Genomic DNA, 19,501 nt, shown 5'->3' with positions numbered 1-19,501 from the left:
GAACCAGGTTCCAGTTTGGGTTCAGGTGGCAGACACCATCTCCACATTTAAGAGTAGGCTTAAGACTTTCCTCTTTGATAAAGCTTATAGTTAGGGCTGGCTCAGGTGAGTCCTGAACCATCCCTTAGTTATGCTGCTATAGGCCTAGACTGCTGGGGGATTTCCCATGATGCACTGAGCTCCTCTCTCCTCTACTTTCTCTCCCTCTGTATGCAACCTCATCCCATTATTGCATGTTACTAACACAACTTCTCCCCTTTCCCGTAGTCTTGTGCTTTCTCGTCCCTCTCCTCTCTCCTCCTATCACTTCCTGCAGGTGTTTCTGGCTCTGGAGCTGTGGAGTCTGGATCTGTGGTTGCGGGTCACCTGCTGCCCCCGTGTTCCTGCTTGACACCCTCTGATGCAACGACTATTGTTACTAGTCCTAGTGTTATTATTGTTATTATAATCATTAACATTACGATTATTATCATTAACACTACTAAAAATATCTGTACCATTTTTCATTTAGTCTATAGCAACATCACCTTTACTGTCTGTACCGCTGTGTGTATATTATGTAGGCTGCCTCCCTCCCCTTTCAATATACAATCGCAACAGCAGGTACAATCAGCGCATCTGTCAAACCACGCAATACTAGGGATGTGGATCGTTCATTTTTATTGATATTGATACCCTTATGGAGACTGCTTAACGATCCGATTCTTTATCGATACCACTATCGATACTTTACTATTATTTAGTGATGGTTGTTTGGTAAGACCAGACCCAACAGGTATAAGGTAGGCCTGTACAGTATGAGGAAAATACTCAATGTGCGATAACATTATATATTGACATGACATATCACTTGCGATAAATAAACATCTATTGAAGTGTAGGCTACATATTAACTGCCTGGTTGTTTTTAATTTAATATTTTACAGCTAAATGTTGTTTCTAGAGCAGCAACATTAATGTTTACAACAGCAAAGTAACTCAGTAACTTTATCTGACATCACAAGTAGTGAGTGAGGTTTAGAAAGAATAACATCAGTCTGTATCAGTTCCTCCTCCTCTCTCGCTGCTGCAGGTAACGTTACCAGGTAGAAGGAGGAGCAGCTGGTGTGTCTCAGCCAGCAGCTGAGTGTTTAAGACTACAGACCATTCTGTGCTTCAGTCAGACAGCTTTCTATTTAGCTTGTTTTTAACATTTGGCTAATGCCAAGCTAACATTAGCTGTGAGAGATACTGAGGACAGCGATGATTTAATTAACCATTTCTACATGTTTAATGTTACCTTATAGACACGTGTATTGGTAAAGTATTGTGTTTTTACTTGCTAAGGTTTTATTGCACATACTTACAGTAACGAGCGTAGCTGTCATCAACTAATGTTACAGTAGTTTGGAGCTGACTTCACCCTCACCCTAACGTTATTCTACCGCGATGGCGCAGCCTCTCGCTCTGCTGCCGCTGTGTGTGTGTGTGTGTGTGTGTGTGTGTGTGTGTGTGTGTGTGTGTGTGTGTGTGTGTGTGTGTGTGTAGGAGCCGACAGAGAGCAGGCAGAGACTGCAGCCTATTGATATTCTTATCCATTGCTTTGCAAAATAAAACGGACTTGACACTCGAGACATATATGTTACATCATAGGACCCGCAAGTCTCGATAGCAGTATCGATAAGCTTGAACCTTATTGATTTTCGGGTTTTGAGAAATTTTGTCTCAATCCCCATCCCTGCGCAATACAATCAAAATTGATGGCACTCACCTATGAAGCTTCGTAGTAATCCACCGATCGATTATATTCCAACAAAAATGCAGTATGTAGTAAGTAGTATGAAACTGTTAAACTGATTTATTTTGCAGTATGCAAGGCCAGGCTTAGCCAGTTTCCAGTTTTCAAAATCGGAATAATAGGAGGAATATAAATGTAAGTACCACTTAAAACTTTTTTTATTTTATTTTATGTACGAAAAACAAGGCTGCAGCCGATCTGTAGCAGATGTTTGCTTTAGTATATTGGTGGTATATTTACTTTCACGTTGTTGCTGGACTCAGGTCAATGTGACTGTGGGACCAGGGGGCTCCATGAGCTGACTGGCCAGCTTGTTAGCAAACCCCGCAGGCTGGTTTGTTTGCTTCCCTCGCTGCACTTGCGGAGCTTCTGAACTCTGAAAACGTCTGTCTGTTTGGCTACTAAAACTGCCGATATTTGAAATCTACACAGGTGAAAACTTGTTAGAAGTGGATTTAGTGATGAAACAGCATATGAAAATTGTAAAACAAGTTCTGTTGTTGTCTTCTGAAGAGAAGAACGGTTGTTGTTACTGTTCTAGCGCTTTGCATTATGGGAAACGGTATGCGAGGTAGACTGCTCCGATGTATACTGGAGATTTTTCCTGAATCAGTACGCCTTCTGGGTATTTTTGGCATAATGCAGATTTTGCTTTTGTTTGCATACTGTATACTACATACTACATTTAGGCCAAATCAGTACGTACTACTAGTACAGAAGGCAGCTTCGAATACAACTGATCTATTTTCCTGGTTTCTGTTAGAACACGTACCGCAGCATTCTAAATCTTTCTTGATGGAAAGAATTGTAGTAATCCAGCCTAAAAGTAACAAATGCGTGAACTAGTTTTTCCACATCTACAATTGTAACTAGTTTTTCCACATCATCAGCAAATTTTCACCTCGTGACGCTTTCCTCGCGTGAGTACATTCGCTGCAAGTGTTCACACACAACGCGAGAAGGCTATTTTAACGCGATAACGTGAATAAACACAACTCGCCTTTACCACATCTGTATGAATCCAAAGTAAATATTAAGATATCAATTCATGCTTTGTCAGGTCTGTCAGCAAGAAAGCAAATGTTTGTTTTCTGAATGGAGTTTGGATCGATCAGGGCTATGCTATGCTAACTTGGTCACAGTAAAGTACAATGATAGCTGGAATAAAGTTACAGACACATGTTTTCTGAGCTCACCAGGTAGTTCAACCTCCTCACTTTCTTTTCTCCCAGCAATGTCCAGTTTTGTCCGGTTTTTATATAAATATGAAGTCGTAGTCCAACAGAACTAACGGCGCTAACAACTGGAACACCGGAACCGGATGTGCACGGAAGCTAGCTGCTGAGAAGCTCCAGTGAAGATAAATCAACGTTGTAATCCCAAAAACTAAAGTTAAAAGCTAATTTAATAAAAGCAGTTTACTCCAAGCTCCTCCCGCGAGTAAACGGCGTAGTTGTCAGAGCAGAATCCGACCACGTTTAGCAGCTCTCAGCCGGCCAGCAGATTTTCAATCGCCCGCTCTGCCCAGCCCTCTCCACGCAACGCTCTGAAGCCTCAGTGACGTACAGACAATCTCAACACTGATAGGCTATCGCGACTCAGCGTCATGCGAATTCCTTCGCGTCGCCGGGCCCGCCCCCTTCGCGTCGCTTCGCTTTTGGTCTGAAAGCACCATTAGACAGCGTGTTCCTGATTTTTGCAATATTATGTAGGTGAATAAAGGCGGTCCTTGAAGTTTGATTTAATGTAAGAGTTAAATGACATGTCCTGATCTAAGATAACTGAGAAATTCCTCACAGTGATGCTGGAGGCCAGGGCGATGCATCCAGAGTGACTGTATCTTTAGATAATGTGTCTCGGAGGTGTTTGGGCTGAATGATTTAAATTTTACATCAGAAAACATCAGAAAATTACAGGTCATCCAGATTTTTTCATTCTGAATGCACACTTTGAAGTTTTGCTAAATGATTAATTTCATCTGGCTTGATCGATATATATAATTGAGTATCATCTGCATAACAATGAGTTTCCTGATAATATTGCCTAAAGGAAGCATATATAAGGTGAACAGGATTGGCCCCAGCACAGATCCTTGTGGAACTCCCTGACTGACTTTGGCGTGCATGGAATAGTGATTGTTAACATGTACAAACTGAGATCTATCTGATAAACAGGACTTCAACCAGCTCAGAGCAGTTCCTTTAATGCCAAATAAAAGTTCCAGTCTCTGTAATAGGATCTGATGGTGATTAGTATCAAAGCAGCTCTAAGATCTAACAAGACTACTACAGAGACAAGTCTTTTGTCTGAAGCAATTAGAAGGTCATCAGTAATTTTGCTTTCTTAAGGTTCTTAGGGAGAAAGGGAAGGTTATATAAGTCCGTAGTTGGCTAAAACTAAGGACTGTGGCACATAGGCTTTAACAGTCTCGGAGGTGTTTGGGCTGAATGATTTAAATTTTACATCAGAAAACATCAGAAAATTACAGGTCATCCAGATTTTTTCATTCTGAATGCACACTTTGAAGTTTTGCTAAATGATTAATTTCATCTGGCTTGATCGATATATATAATTGAGTATCATCTGCATAACAATGAGTTTCCTGATAATATTGCCTAAAGGAAGCATATATAAGGTGAACAGGATTGGCCCCAGCACAGATCCTTGTGGAACTCCCTGACTGACTTTGGCGTGCATGGAATAGTGATTGTTAACATATACAAACTGAGATCTATCTGATAAACAGGACTTCAACCAGCTCAGAGCAGTTCCTTTAATGCCAAATAAAAGTTCCAGTCTCTGTAATAGGATCTGATGGTGATTAGTATCAAAGCAGCTCTAAGATCTAACAAGACTTCTACAGAGACAAGTCTTTTGTCTGAAGCAATTAGAAGGTCATCAGTAATTTTGCTTTCTTAAGGTTCTTAGGGAGAAAGGGAAGGTTATATAAGTCCGTAGTTGGCTAAAACTAAGGACTGTGGCACATAGGCTTTAACAGTTTTTAAATATTTTTTTATATTTAGAACCAGGCTTTTGAACTAAATTTCAAAACGATATCTCTATTCACCAATTTCTCTAAACTCACAAATAAATCCCTTAATTTCTCATTGCCTACACCATGTAGTCATTTAAAAAACACTAACATTCAATATTTTTCACTCAAGTCAGCACCACTTGAGCTCAAGTAGCTGAAAATCAACACAGCTACCCAGGTACAAAAGCAAAGAGTCATTATTGAACACACCAATCAGAACTTTCAATAGATAGATAAAAGGGCCATATTCAGTTCATTTAGTTTTGGAACAACTGATCCAGAGAGACAGAAGGAGGAGGAGGAGGAGGACCTTGCCCAAGTGGCTACACTGTCTAAGGTTTCCAATACCCATCTCACTTGGACATGCATTGTAGTTGTTATTGTTAGGTCATTCATAAAACCCTGCAGTACCGGCTGAATGATACCTGACTAGCATTGGGGGGCGGGTTATGCCATCTGTTGCTGTTATTAGAAGGGTCATTCCCAAGATGAAGAGGGTAGGGGAGATGGTACACCCCTTTGGGATTCCCTTCTGAAGTTCCTGCCAATTGGTTGTCCACTGGGCTGATGTAAATCTCAATTTGAGCCCTCCTAGATAGCTGATGATCATTTCTTGAACAGCCGTTGGAATGTAGTAATGATCAGGCCCTTGCTGAATAAGGTCGCGTGGGATAGATCCATATGCATGTACCACTGTTAGATCACCTTTCTTCTGCTTGGCCTCTTGGATGAGCAGGCTGATCATTGATGTGTGTTCCAGACAGCCTGAAAAGCCTTTCTGGATTGAATATTGATGTAATGATTCTGCATCATGTAGGTGTTCAACCTTTTGCGAGCACAGAGAAGAAAACCTTGCATTCCACATTCAGAAAATAGATTGTCCTGAATTGCGCGATTGTGGAAGAACCGTCTTCTTTTGGGATAAAACACCCTTCTGCCAGCTTCCAGCTTGATGGAATTGACCCTTTGGCCCAGATCTTTCACATAATCTTCCACAACCTTCATAGAAGTTTTGGGCTGTTCTTGTACACCTTATATGGTATACCACTTGGGCCTGGGGCACCTGAAGCTTTGGCTTTTCTGATAATGTCTTGGATTTCCTGCCAAGTCGGTTCCTTGACATTCAACTCAACTCATGGTTTTTCTGCTCTACAAATGTTCTGGTTAGTTCAAGACCTTGGTTCCACCCTGGGTCGTTGTGAGCTTCCCGAAGGAACTCCTCCACCTCCTCCTTGCGCTGTTCAATATGCGCATCTTGTTTTTTTCTTCTTTTGCTGACAAGGTTGTTCTGCCCTGCAGAGCTTGCACAGCTGATCCTGCAGCTTGCTTGTTAATTGTTTCATACCTTCCTTTTCTGCAGGAGAGCTAGTTTTAACTAGTTAAGCAATTTTATTTCCTTTCTCAGACGATGTTGTCTGATGTACAGTATTTGCCCACATATACTCTCTTTTGTCACTGCATGGATAGGGGAAACTGGAGAGAGGAGGCTCAATTTATTCAATGGTGACTTGAGTGCAACGAGATCTTCAGCTCTGTGGTGTACTTCCTGGCTGGTGTTCTCCTTCGTCTCACCAGACACCTGGTCCGTGCGCTGCACTTGAGTCACTGTTGTTCCACACCTTGACTTGCTCTGGTGTATCTTCAGCCCTCCGATGTTCTTGCAGACTTTGACGCAATCATACATGTGTGTGTGTGTGCGCGTGTGTTATGTTATACCATGGAGCTAACTGTTTTTGTTTTATTATCTTCTATTTTAGAGGTGCAAGAGAGTCGAGTGTCATTTGCAGCGAGCCTGCAGCTCTCTCAACAAGATGATTAATTTGGGAGGAACTAAAATTAGCATAGTCTGTTATATTGTGACATGGTAGATAATTAAATGCTGATGGAATCACTTCCTTAAATTTAGCTACAGCGCTATCAGTTAGACATCTTATGTAGAAATGTCTGGCTAGTGGCGTATTGTCCAGCAATAGAAATTCAAAAGTTATAATAGTGATCAGATTAAAAGGGATTCTGTGGGAACACTACTAAATGTTCAATTTCAATACAGTATACCAGAACGAGGTTGAAAGTGTGGTTAAAACAGTGAGTCAGTTTATGAACACTGACAGAAGCCAAGTGAATCTAATAATGAGATAAATGTAGTACTTAGGCTATCATTCTCAACGTCCACATAATTATTAAAATCCCCTACAATAATAACTTTATCTGTTTTAAGGACTAAAGTTGACAAAAACTCAATTCAGAGTACGGACCAGATGCTTGGTACACCATGACAAATAAAACTGGCTGCAGTGTTTTCCAGGTTGGGTGTGAGAGACTAAGAACAAGGCTTTCGAATGAGTTATGACTTAGATTTAGAGCTGATTAGTAGGCTTGAATTAAAGATAGCTGCAACTCCACCTCATTAGCTAGCAAGGTTTCAGTAAGTACAAATTTAGAAGAGAGAGATCTTCTATTGCATTCGTGGGTTTAATTTTTGAGGTTTTTATGCACAGCTCCTCTTCTGTCTCCTTTGATCTAATGAATTTAAATGGTCGGGGGGCAGCCACTGTCACTATGGGGTTTTTAGCTAGGTAACTGCTGATCAGTTTAAGAAATATAAAGGAATATAAAGGAATGAATGATATCTTCCCTTGCTGCTGTGCTCCTCCTCAACAGACCTAATATAATATAAGCATGATGAATGTCCTATGTCAGTAGATTTTTTCAAACTGAGGTCATGTAAGGTTCAGTTTATGCTCGTTCAGAACTAGTTCATAAGACTTGTTTTCCAAACACGTCAACTAACATCCCAAACAGTAGTAGTGTTGGAGGTGGATTCAAGCCCAAATCTTGACATTTTCGAGTTAAGTATTTAAATTCTACAATTTGTTATAAATATGCATAGCAACTGCCCTCTACTGGTTGAAACCTGGCTATTAGAAAATTATTTTGCTTTTGGCTGATCTGGTGGTAGGTTACGTGTATGACGGGAGCTTTTGTTAGCTAATGGCCAGAATGTTCCCAGCTGCAAAAACACCTCTGGACTGCATAATTTTCCAGGGGGCATACGTAGATATTGGGCAACAGTGGTACTGACACTCACCCAGAGCCTATAGACTATTTACTGTATAAAGATGGATGACATGACAGCTCCCCACAAGTGAATCCGAAACATCTGGACTGGTGGCTGGCTGTGGTATAGGTCATAAACTCGGCCCTCTCCATGTTAGCTGATGGGACATGAGCAGAAAATTAAGTACACGTCAGATTCATTTGTCCCAAAGATGGCCCCTGTCATTTTAGGTTGTTCTTGCTGATGTACAGTATGATTACAGCCCCACTTCAAAAATCTGAATTCACCCTTTTAATATTGTCATTGTGAGCAGGACAGCATCAAAGAGCCATGGCACTTGTGGGAAAAGTGATCAGATCTAGTCAGGTGAAAGAACGTAGCTCACAATAAAAAATGTCATAAAAATCCACCACATAAGTCAGCTGTGGTTATGATATGTAGGTAGAGGGTCCTTGTTTTTTGGGCATCAGAGGAAATATTCGTATGTTTCCATTCCATTTCTGAATGGCAGTAATACAGTCGACTAGTGTCATGATCATATGAACATGTGCCATTATTTTACAACATGATGTTATAGAGGTGGGTAGTAAGGAGTTACATTTACACCGTAACATGTACTCACGTAACTTTTTGAGTAAATTGTACTTAGAGTAGTTTTATTGGATCATACTTTTACTCTTACTTAAGTAGTTTTTTAAGAGAATCATTCGTTTTACTCATTTACTGCAGTCAAGCATCCACATGACTGTTATAGAACATAATAATAGCTGAAGCCACAGCATGGTAGTATGGCTTTCAAATTGCGCTAGCAGGTAAAATTTATTCTACAGATTAAAATTTAGCGCACTGTGCAGCCAGCCCTGTCTCATTCCAGGGCATCTGATACCGATGCTTTGTCAGGCTTTCTCAAAGCATTAGTATTTAAAGGCCTGGGATGAGACCATGTTGGGTTTCGGTTGGTTACACACTAGGAATATTGTCCTGGTGTAAATGTGGCAGGTTATCTAATTAGCAGATGATGAGTTGTCATTTCATCACAAATAAATACAAGTGTGTGGCCACTTCTTTACCTTTACCTGAGGAAGAACATCTGAAATAATTCTAGTCACATCCACTTCAAATAAAAGACTTAGGGGAAATGACCCATTGTTGTTGTTACTCACTAAGTTACTCACTACTCAAGTAGTTATTTTGACGACCACTTTTACTTCTACTTTTACTTCACCTGTGGCTATGCTGTTTTTTTTATAGAATATTTTCTTAATCGGATGTAGCAAACCCTTACCATATTGTCTTGTATGTATATTGTTATTTAAAATGTATTATCATTAATATTGTAATATTGGTTTTGATCATATCAACCAGCCCTAACTGCAGATGAACTTGGTTTAATGGAATTCAATACACTGCATGTAAGTGATATACTCTCCTCTCTCTCTCTCCTCTCCTCTCCAGTGTGGATTTTGTTAAATGGTCATCTCAAGGGATGCTGAGGATGAGTCCAGATGCTATGAATTCCCTCTTCAAGCCCACCATAGACCACATCATCCAACATCTCAGTAAGCTACAGTGATAATTTCAACACCTTAACACACAGACACTCATCTTTGTAGCCGCAAATAAAATGTTTGGAGGCATTACCATGATGTCGATTCGACGCAGAAGTATAAATCAGGCTTTAGATGGAGGGTGAGGCAGGCAATCCAAGAAATAAACAGTATCCAAATATTAGCGATTTTTTTGTGTATATATCATGTACACAAAATAAATCTAAAGCTCTTTTGTCTTTCATAGGCTTACGTGTATGTTTCCATAAAATTTTCTAGAGTGAAAGTAATCTGCTGAGAGGGGTAGAGTTCACTGTAAACACCAATGCAATGTTGAAACAGAAAATATTTATTTGGAAAAACATTACTGTTGTAACAGTAGCACAGTGTTGTATACAGTAACATTCAAGAAAACAATACCATAAACATATGTAAACCAAAAGATTTGAAAGGATTTGTGTGTAAGCAGTTGTAAAAAACTGTAAGATACTTTATTGAAACTCCTTACACAGCAACATATCTACCTCAAAACACAGCAAATCTGGCTCAAAATCAAATCATTCTGTCTACTATATGCAGGTAGAACTGAAACATAAAAAGTAATGCAGTTTTTGTAATGTCATCATCTGTTTATATTTAGAAAGTCGTTGTGTTATGTGATGTTATGATTGATCTGAAGGAATGATTTGATTCTGAGTCACGTTTTGATAGAGTTTGTGCTTGTAGAGAATGTGGTTTTTTTGCATTTTGAAATGTAGAGTTGATGTTTAAAGAACAAAATGTGGTTTTGAGCAGGAAATATTGGGTAAAGCTTTTACGTAAAGAAAATTTTAGCATTTTAGAAGTGGGTTAATTTACTGCATATTCTGTGGGAAAAAAACATGAATTGTGGTAATGGTATGGTCCTGAACAGACCAATGTTGGGCTAATTGTGTTTAGAGTTTTGAAAATGTCACTACATATTGGACAAAAGGATGTTAGCAACTGTAAAAACTATAATGGCTGCATATTCAGCACTTGCACAAAAATACAGTAAACCCAAAGAACAAAGAAAACACTAAATGAAAAGCACAAAATCTAAGTCAACGAGAGACTCATTCTGCCTCAGCCTTACGTGTTATGCTGGGTCCGGCCAGAGGACTTCGTCCATATCACATTCAACCTTGTCCCTTGCCTGGCAACGGGGGAAAACCCTCTAGTGTGCCGGATCCAGCCTTAACAACACGCTACACTTATCTCACCACAGGCTGTATGGTGCAAGAAAAACATTTAGGAATCGCTGGCGTATCTAGACACCGCTGACATTGTCCCAAACCAAGACATAGACAGAATGCACTGCCTGCTGATGAACCTGCTGCTCACACTCAAACAAAAAATATCTCTTAACATGTGGAAGTAACTACGGGAAACCTATATATTATACACTTTGTATAATATATATGTTATACAATGGAATGGGTTTTTGTTGCTTAGTTTTTAAAGGAGATGTAAAAACCAGCCAACCTACATAATTTATAGTTTCCATAACCAGGGGAAAGTAGGTCAGATTACTTTAGCATGGATTGGTCTGCTTGGATTGTAATTGGTTTGCTTAGGTTGTAAAATGTGTGTGACTTGTTTAGCTTTCTTTATAAAAAAAAATTCAAACTAAAGAAATTCTGACTGAAGTCTGAATGTACATTAGAAGACAAAAAGTACACCAAGTACAGTTAAACCAGGGTCCCATCATAAATGTATAAATTCAACTTACTTTTTGCAGTAATAGTTATTTTCTGTTTACTCGTTTATCATACAAAATATATTACAGTTAATGAGTACATTCATTTAGTAGACAAACGTCCTAACCCTACAGTGAGGACGTACATCCAAGTTTGTCAAAAGTGACATTGAAAAGCAGCACATATTTGCTTCATGTAGTATTTTATCAATAAAACATCAGCACAGTCATTCTGAGACTAAACAGAAGAGATGTTTACTAGGAGGACTGGATGCCTCGCCCACTGCTTTTATAGGATGTGTCAGAGTCAGTCTTTGGTTTTTGGTTTTTCAATTATTTTTACTGAGATTTCAAGATTTTTCATTAAGCCCTGCAGTAAGAAATCAATTTATTCACAATTTACATGTGTGTATGACTGGTAAGGCAGCTTCCTAAGGAAGATGCACCATATGGAGGAGAAAAAGCAGTGCAACATCTTAAGTCGTAGTATATGCATTCCTTTCTGTAACAGTCAGGTGTTTTCTTCATTGAGATTCTGTTTTTCTCATCCAGCCGAGCTGTTTGAAAAGCCAGAGGTGAGCGACATTAAGTTCCTGTTCTTAGTGGGAGGTTTTGCAGAGTCTCCCCTGCTGCAGCAAGCCGTCCAGAACATGCTCCAAGGGCGTAGCCGCATCATCATACCCCATGATGTAGGCCTCACCATTCTGAAAGGTGCTGTGCTGTTCGGCCTGGACCCCAGCATCATTAAAGTCCGCCGCTCGCCCCTCACATATGGGGTGGGCGTCCTCAATCGCTTTGTGGAGGGCAAGCACCCTCTGGAGAAGCTGCTGGTGAAGGACGGCACGCGCTGGTGCACCGACGTTTTTGACACCTTCATCACCGCCGACCAGTCTGTAGCGCTGGGTGAAATGGTAAAGCGGAGCTACACACCGGCCAAGCCCTCTCAGCAGGTCATCGTCATCCACGTCTACTGCTCAGAGAAAGAGAGCATTGGGTTCATCAGCGAGCCCGGAGTCAGGAAGTGTGGGACACTTCGCTTGGATGTAAGCGGAACGGAAAGCACGGCACCCCGCCGTGAGATCCAGACGCTCATGCAGTTTGGTGACACAGAGATTCGGGCCATGGCAGTGGATGTGTCCACTGGACGCACCGTCAAAGCTAGTATTGACTTCCTAAGCCATTAAGAAGGGAACAAGAGAGCTAAAATTGTTGGACACAATGGAAATGGAAACATATAGCTTACACACATATACACAGCACACACACAACAAGCTGGGGATATTTACTGGAAAGTGGTTTATCTTAATTAATCTCAAGGCACAGTTTAAGCATGAATGGTAGTAGGTTTGGATGAAAGTGTTCAACTTAAACCTGGGCTGACATTCAACTGTAGAATTCATGTTTCAACAAGAAAAGGAAAAAGACAGTCTGGATAAGTTCAATGTGTTTTAGGTCTGTCACTTCACACCGTCTCCCTCTAGTCTGTTTGCTGAGGCGCTCCATAGTCTTCACACAAACCCATATACCCTGTTATGAGTCAGGTTCAAGAGCACCTGACAAGAAAGATAAATGATTATTCCTGTTGATCACTTCTCAGCCATAATGTATTACAGGACAGCCTTTAAAATCTTCTCTCAGCATTCCAGAGGAAAACCTCCCAACAATACATCTTTACATGCTTCAGTTGCTTTAATGATTTTTGTCAAATTACAGCAGATCATTGTATCTGTGCATATTTTGTGTGATGAAAGAATAAAAAGGTCATAATTACATGTCATCAAGGAACTATGATTGAAGGTCTTAATATTATCCATGTTCTCATTACATCAGCTCCACTTCACTACACTTCTGATGGCCAAACCAGTAGTTTTGCATGATTGAGCCCTTTAAACATACTGTGTAAAGTGTTAATACTTCACTCCTGCCAGCCATTGAACAAAGCATGTTACATGTGGTGCTGGTGCCATTTGAAATAACACATAACAGCATCAGCATATTATCCCCTTAAAGTTGATATGGTTATCACAGCAAATTGACTATTCATATCCAGGAGACATGGAGCAACATTAGCATTCATTTGGAGTCGTGTTTGTGTCCACCAGATGAAATCCAATATTAATTTTTCTTTCAACTCTGTTGTTGGATCACTGAAGCATATCAATTGGTACCACGAAGGTGTCGATATCCAGCCCTACCTGGAAGATAGGAAATCAGTCTAAAAGTGATGGTATACTTTGGAGAATGACTGGCAATAATGTAAAGTATATCTGATCATTAATCAATAGGCCAAGTCAAACAAAACCACCACGTTCTAATATTATCCACAGTTAAATCTGAATCCAGTAATGTGAAACATGCTGCAGGCTCAATCTGGACAGCCATCAAATGTGCTTAATTGTTGCCTTTATTTGTTAACGCTTCTGATAATTACATGTGGACAAAATGCCACTTGCCCATTTGAATCCAGGTGTGATTCTGCACAAAGGTGTAGGCAGGTCGAGACAAACAATGAAATGTGTTTATTTCTGTAAATACAGTATTTAAATATTGTACAGATTTTGAAGGTTGTTTCAGCAGCTTTAGAGCCGTGTGTGTGTGTGTGTGTGTGTGTGTGTGTGCATGTGTGTGCGCTTTCACATATACATTTCAAAATGTTTTTCTCACCAGCCATAGCATGAGAGAACGAGGCAGGTTTGATTGCTGTGTTCATTCAGTGAGACTGGATATATTGCTTTATTTGCAATCACAAAAGAAACTTGAATACCTCCGTCCTTAAAAAAGCATTTCAGTGAACAACTCTTCTGCCAGTTAGTTTTGAAATGGTAGCAGTCAGTGTCACATTTCCAAATAGTTCCAACACAGAATTGTAGTTTCCTTTATGCTACTCATAAAAAGATCACAAAAATTATAAACAGTAAATGGTAATTAATATGTCACCACTCTGCAAGATTATCAATTTCCTCCTGATATGAAGTCGTTGTTTGAAATCTGGCCGGTGATGGTGGTGTCTGAAAACTTCACAACAGAGTTCTCTCTGTGTCGGGGGATGCAGTCGTGGGTGTACAGCGTGAACAGGAGGGGGCTGAGCACACAGGCTCCGGTGTTGAGCACTAGAGTGGAGGAGGTGTCTGGAGTCTGTTTGTGGGGAAGTCCAGTATCCAGCTGCAGAGTATTGTATTTAAACCCAGAGTGCTGAGTTTGCTGATCAGTTTCATGGGGGAGAGGAAAAGTTTTAGTTTTAATTAAGAGTGCCTAGTATGAATAATGTGATGTCAAGATTTACTCCATCAGAACATACAGTGCATTCCTTTGCCTTCCTAATTATATACTTTATATACAAGTGTGACGTCAGAAGTAATCACTGAGCATCACACTAATTGTGAATTCATCTAAGCTCTTTCCCACAGCTAAATGTTTAACAAAAGTGGGCATTACTGTGAGATGCGTATCTCTTTTCTTATTAGACCTTGGCATCTACATCATTGGCAGAAAAGATCTTGGTGATGTAGTAGCCTTTGGTTGTGGGTTGTTTCATCCATGGCTAAATGTTCTGTTCATCTTGGTGTTACTTCTCATTCAACAGCAGGGTTAAATAAAATTGGAAGGTGCGACAGCTAATACAATAGCTTCCTCTATTTCGGACTCTTCTGGGTCTTGTTCCTTCAAAGGTCAGCTCTGTCAAAACTGTTAGCCATTGTCAACAGTGTAAATTCATGTGTGAAGGTCATTGTAGGACACTGTCTCTCTAAACTCTGTTCAAGAACTGTATTGCTTTTGTCGATCTTTATAGTCAAGTCAATTTTATTTATAAAGCCCAACATCACACATCAGAATTTGCTTCAAGGGGCTAATCTGTACATCATACAACACCCTCTGTCCTCACATGATAAAATGTAGCTTGTAAAACAAGTGAAGAGGACGGATTCAGGAGGACAACTTAGCAGCTTCAGGTGTCAAGTAGAATCTGAGGATCCACCACAGAGACCTGGAAATAGGACAGGCCACACAACAACAGCAACACAAAAGAAATGCAGTGCAATAACTTGCACTTCCAGGGTAAAGTCTTTGCTGACAGTCTCACTGAAGTTTTTCATGGTGTAACTGAAGTAGTTGTAACATTGCTAACTGCTGCAGAAAGTGGGCACGATTGTCGCAATTTCTGTAAGAGAATCAGAGGTCAACATGAAAGTGCTCTCCAAATGTGCTTTCCTCCATGAGTGATTGCACTTATTCCATTGAAATGAAAAGATCAAATCCAAAGTCATTAAAGGAGGTGGTGTAGCACCTGCTTCAGCGCTTTACCTGGCAAAGTTTCATTTGTGTGGAATGCTACACGTCCTTCCTGCTGTGGCAGTTACAGTTGGATACTTCCAATTAAAAGCGTCTACCTGACCATAAGTGGCAAAACACTGATACAACCACAAAACTCAAGGAGGCAGATGTTCTTTATAGGACTAAGCTAGCTGAAAAGTGTGGAGCTAGACACAAAACATCCTGTAAAGAGGCAACATATCACCATGATAAATACTAGAACAATAAAACTTTTGTGGGTTGTTTGCTTCTTAAAGATAAGATCTTATTTTAGTTTTTAAAGTCATTTTCTTAGATTGCTTCTTTCAGCTGTGAGTCAAGGCTTGTCTAGCTTTCAGTGTCAATATACAAAGCAGCTGTCTTAAGCACTGTTTCTGCAATGCATGTTTCGCATGTGTCACATAGGAATGACTAAATAACAGCAGGCAACAAACAGCAAGTGGATCACTATTACTCAGACAAAATCCCAGTTTACCACTGATGATGATGATGATTATTATGATGAACAAGATGATGATAATGACAATGGTGGTGATGATTATGATAATGATTATGATGATGATGATGATGATGGTAGTGTTTTGTGGAAACTGGAAACTGCTCCTTAGCCTTATCACAGTGATGAAGGCTGATGGGCTGTGTGTAATACCCTGCTGCTTTCTGGGCTGATGTAACTGATGTAAATGCTTGTAACTGATGGCAGCTCATAACTACCATAGCAGATCAGTACCTGACATACTGAATTGATTACTAACCTAATAACCTTTTATTCCTTCTGCACATCTCTGCACTCACAGGATGGTTATCAAGCAGAAGGATTTAATAACATGTTTCTATTGTTTCTTTGGTTAGACAATAACAATGTATTTTGTGCAACCTTGAGTATTATGTGATGCACATATACTGTTATGGAACAGCTTTATACTTAAAGCTATAATAAAATGATATGAAGACATGTTTAGTGGACATTAGCATTTTGTTCTCTGCCTGTGAGGCAGCATTTGACATTTCGGCTGAGATGTCAATTTTTTGAGCAGTCAGTTCAGTCAAGTGGTTCAGTGGATGTGATTTGAGAAAGAAGTCTAGCCCGCTTGCATCATGTACAAGTATCTGCTTAACACTATTTAAAATATACAATTATCAGAACATTTTACAGTTAAAAATATTAAGCTTGTAGTTAGGATAATCTCAGCCACTCACAAAAGCGACACAATGTACACTTTATGTAATTTCTTCTTTTCTTGAGTTACTTAAATGTCTTGCTCTATTGGAATTGTCACACAGTAATGGGTGTATTTTGATCAATGCCAGATATTCACTGTCAGACTATCACCAATAAAATGTATATGTATTTCAAAGAACATTCTTTTGCGTTGTGTTTTCTACTCATTTAATCAGGGTCTTTTCTTTGATTGCAATGTAAAGGCAGGCCAAAACCAAAGTATAGTATATAGTATAGTACAGAACCACAGTTCTGTTTGTGATGCAGCAATTTTTAAATAATCCATTGGGTTTTTAAATGTTTAATTTAGCAAAAGATGTCTGAGAATTTCCTCAACACATAAGAAACCATTAATCCTGAAAAACTCAAAATCACTAAATTTGGGGAGCTATGGTTTTGACCGAACACACTACCAACAATGAAATTCTGATGAGGAAATAATTATTTCTTGTTTGTTGCCTGAAAAGTTGTCACAATTGCATATATCACGTGTAAAATGACAGCATAAAATGAATATGCCGGAAAAAATATAATAATCAGAATCAGAAATACTTTATTGATCCCCGAGGGGAAATTCTTTTGTCACAGTTGCACCTGTCAAAGGTAGATAGATAAAGAGTATATAAATATAATAGTATAAATAAAAATATAAAGACAAATATAAAGGTGTATGGGTATGTACAATATTTACATTATTAAGAATTATTATGGTGAACCAAAAAGGACTAGTGAATAAATAGCAGCAGAGAATATTGCACATTAATTATTAAACAGGTAATATTGGACAGAAAATAGATAATGAGGTCTAGTTTAATAACTGACTAAGTGTCAGACACTTAAAGGGAGGAGTTATAAAGTTTGATGACCACAGGCAGGAATGACTTCCTGTGGCGCTCTCTTATGCTTCCAAAATGCACCAGCATTTTGGAAGCATAAAGGACATGACCTCAGTGTCCTCAGTGGAAGCTACTGCTTACATGAATAATTGCTACATTAAAATATAGAAAACATGGTGGTCCATTTTTGTTGAGATAGTTGGTCATTGTTGTAAGAAACAATGCAAAAATGTGTCCTTTAATCCTGGATCACACAATCATTCCATTTTACAGTTTCTTCTGATTGCTTAGACACAATTTCAGTACACACAAACCATCTTTGAATAAGCACACAAAGCAGTAACTACGCACTGGGGTATGGTAAGGTACTCTATTGTCACAAAGTGAACAACCGCCTTCCATGGACGTCGCCGTGTTGCATCGCCATGTTTCTACAGTAGCTGAAAACAGACAAACAGCGCTACAGAGCGCGCTTTGTCACTACAATGTTCTTGTTCTACTTCTGGTAGAATTCAGGCAGTGCACATTCAGGATGAGAATATTAAGTCATAATATTGAATGTTTCAACATGTTACTTGGTTAGCTCAGTTAGTAAAGTGCAGGACTTGTAACCCATGGGTTGAGTGTTTGATCCCACCTTGGGTTTTTTTTTTCTCTCTTTAACAAATAGATTCTGCAGCGAATGTTTCTCAGATCCCTTCCCTTCTCAATGTTTGTATAAACTTTATCTAATGTGTGGTTTATAAAGGACAGTGACAGTGTTTCACACTCTTGGTTTACATTTTCCATGTTATCTGTCAGTGGCATATGGTTTTACTGAATAATTAAGCAAATATAATTTCTAAATATATCTACCTAAACAAACCTCATTTCTTGACTGGCTACTCTCTGCTGTCTCACAAGAGATACCTTTTGTGCTGTGTCAGCCACCGTAGCTGTCCTATGCTCTTTGAAAGGGTAGGGGGCAGTGGTAGACTGGACAGTTGGTTGCAGTTCGCAACCTCACTGCTAGATGCCACCAAATCTTACACACTGAACCTTTAACTTATCCATCAACTCAAGTATTGGGAGCAGTGAGCAGCCACTGTGCAGCGCCTGGGGACCAACTCCGGATCTAAGCAAAATAGAGACCACTGTTTTTTTAAAGCAGAGAACATGCATTTAGTTTGGCACACAAATGCATTGGCTACAAGAGTTAATGGTTTCAGAAATAGTGCTTCAAGAATGAAGTTTCAGCAATGAGAAATAAAACTGTAACATCAGGCGCCTTAGAGAAAAACTAGTCAATACAACTGTAACTGGATTATCGGCTGAAGTCTGGACAAGTGAGGGATACTTTGTGAGGCAACACTGCCGCCAAGTGGTAAATATGTCTTCTCAACGGTATATAGATGTGTTGGTATATAATAGAACTAATAACTATGATACTGGTAGGGGAGTTTTTACTTGTGGTGTCTTTAAAGTGTGGGCATGACAGCAATTTCTTCAACTAAAATATGTACTTACATTTTAGGATGTGCTGTATCCTAATCAATTTGGATCTAAAATAAACTGTTTTCAAAATATGGCTTTCAAAAACAAAGTGGACTCTTTGCTTAACTTGCACCACAAGACAAAACTCACGTTTTCTTAGTTAAATATTCAGGTTTGAGGTTCAATTATATTTTGGATTGACTGAGAGCATTCTGTTTGTTCAATAATAAAATTATTCCTGAGAAATACAATTTGCCTAATAATTGTGCCCGTAGTGTATTTTGGACTACAAGACAATCTACCACTTATGATTACAGATACATATCTTCTGTTTTTCCAGCGGGTTGTTAAATTACATATACTTTACACACAGCTAGTTCTCCATTGTAGCAGTTACTTATAATAGTGCCACATATGGTTGTAAGTAGGTTTGTGACATAACTGCAAGGCCTCTAGAGAAAAAAAACAACTCTTTTTGGTTCTCTCTGCTGTACTTTGTAGGTTACAAAAACTCCCATACAGGAAC

General features: G+C 39.3%; 1 protein-coding gene across 5 annotated transcripts in view; it reads left to right on the top strand.

Annotated features, from left to right (window-relative positions):
• hspa12a (heat shock protein 12A) overlaps window positions 1–16,805 on the top strand; it is an 81,669-nt gene extending 64,864 nt beyond the window's left edge. For all 5 annotated transcript variants that reach the window (XM_046070432.1, XM_046070431.1, XM_046070430.1 and 2 more), the window contains 2 exons: window positions 9,325–9,428; window positions 11,686–16,805. In XM_046070432.1, coding sequence (XP_045926388.1) covers window positions 9,325–9,428; window positions 11,686–12,317 — 736 coding nt within the window. In that variant the 3' untranslated portion in view covers window positions 12,318–16,805. The remainder of the gene's footprint in view (window positions 1–9,324; window positions 9,429–11,685) is intronic.
• Window positions 16,806–19,501: the final 2,696 nt, after the last annotated feature.

Source organism: Micropterus dolomieu, linkage group LG15 (genome assembly GCF_021292245.1).
Source record: "Micropterus dolomieu isolate WLL.071019.BEF.003 ecotype Adirondacks linkage group LG15, ASM2129224v1, whole genome shotgun sequence".
In the NCBI taxonomy this organism is placed as follows: domain Eukaryota; kingdom Metazoa; phylum Chordata; class Actinopteri; order Centrarchiformes; family Centrarchidae; genus Micropterus; species Micropterus dolomieu.
Note: the sequence above shows the minus strand (reverse complement) of the source record. Positions and strands in the feature narration are given on the sequence as shown.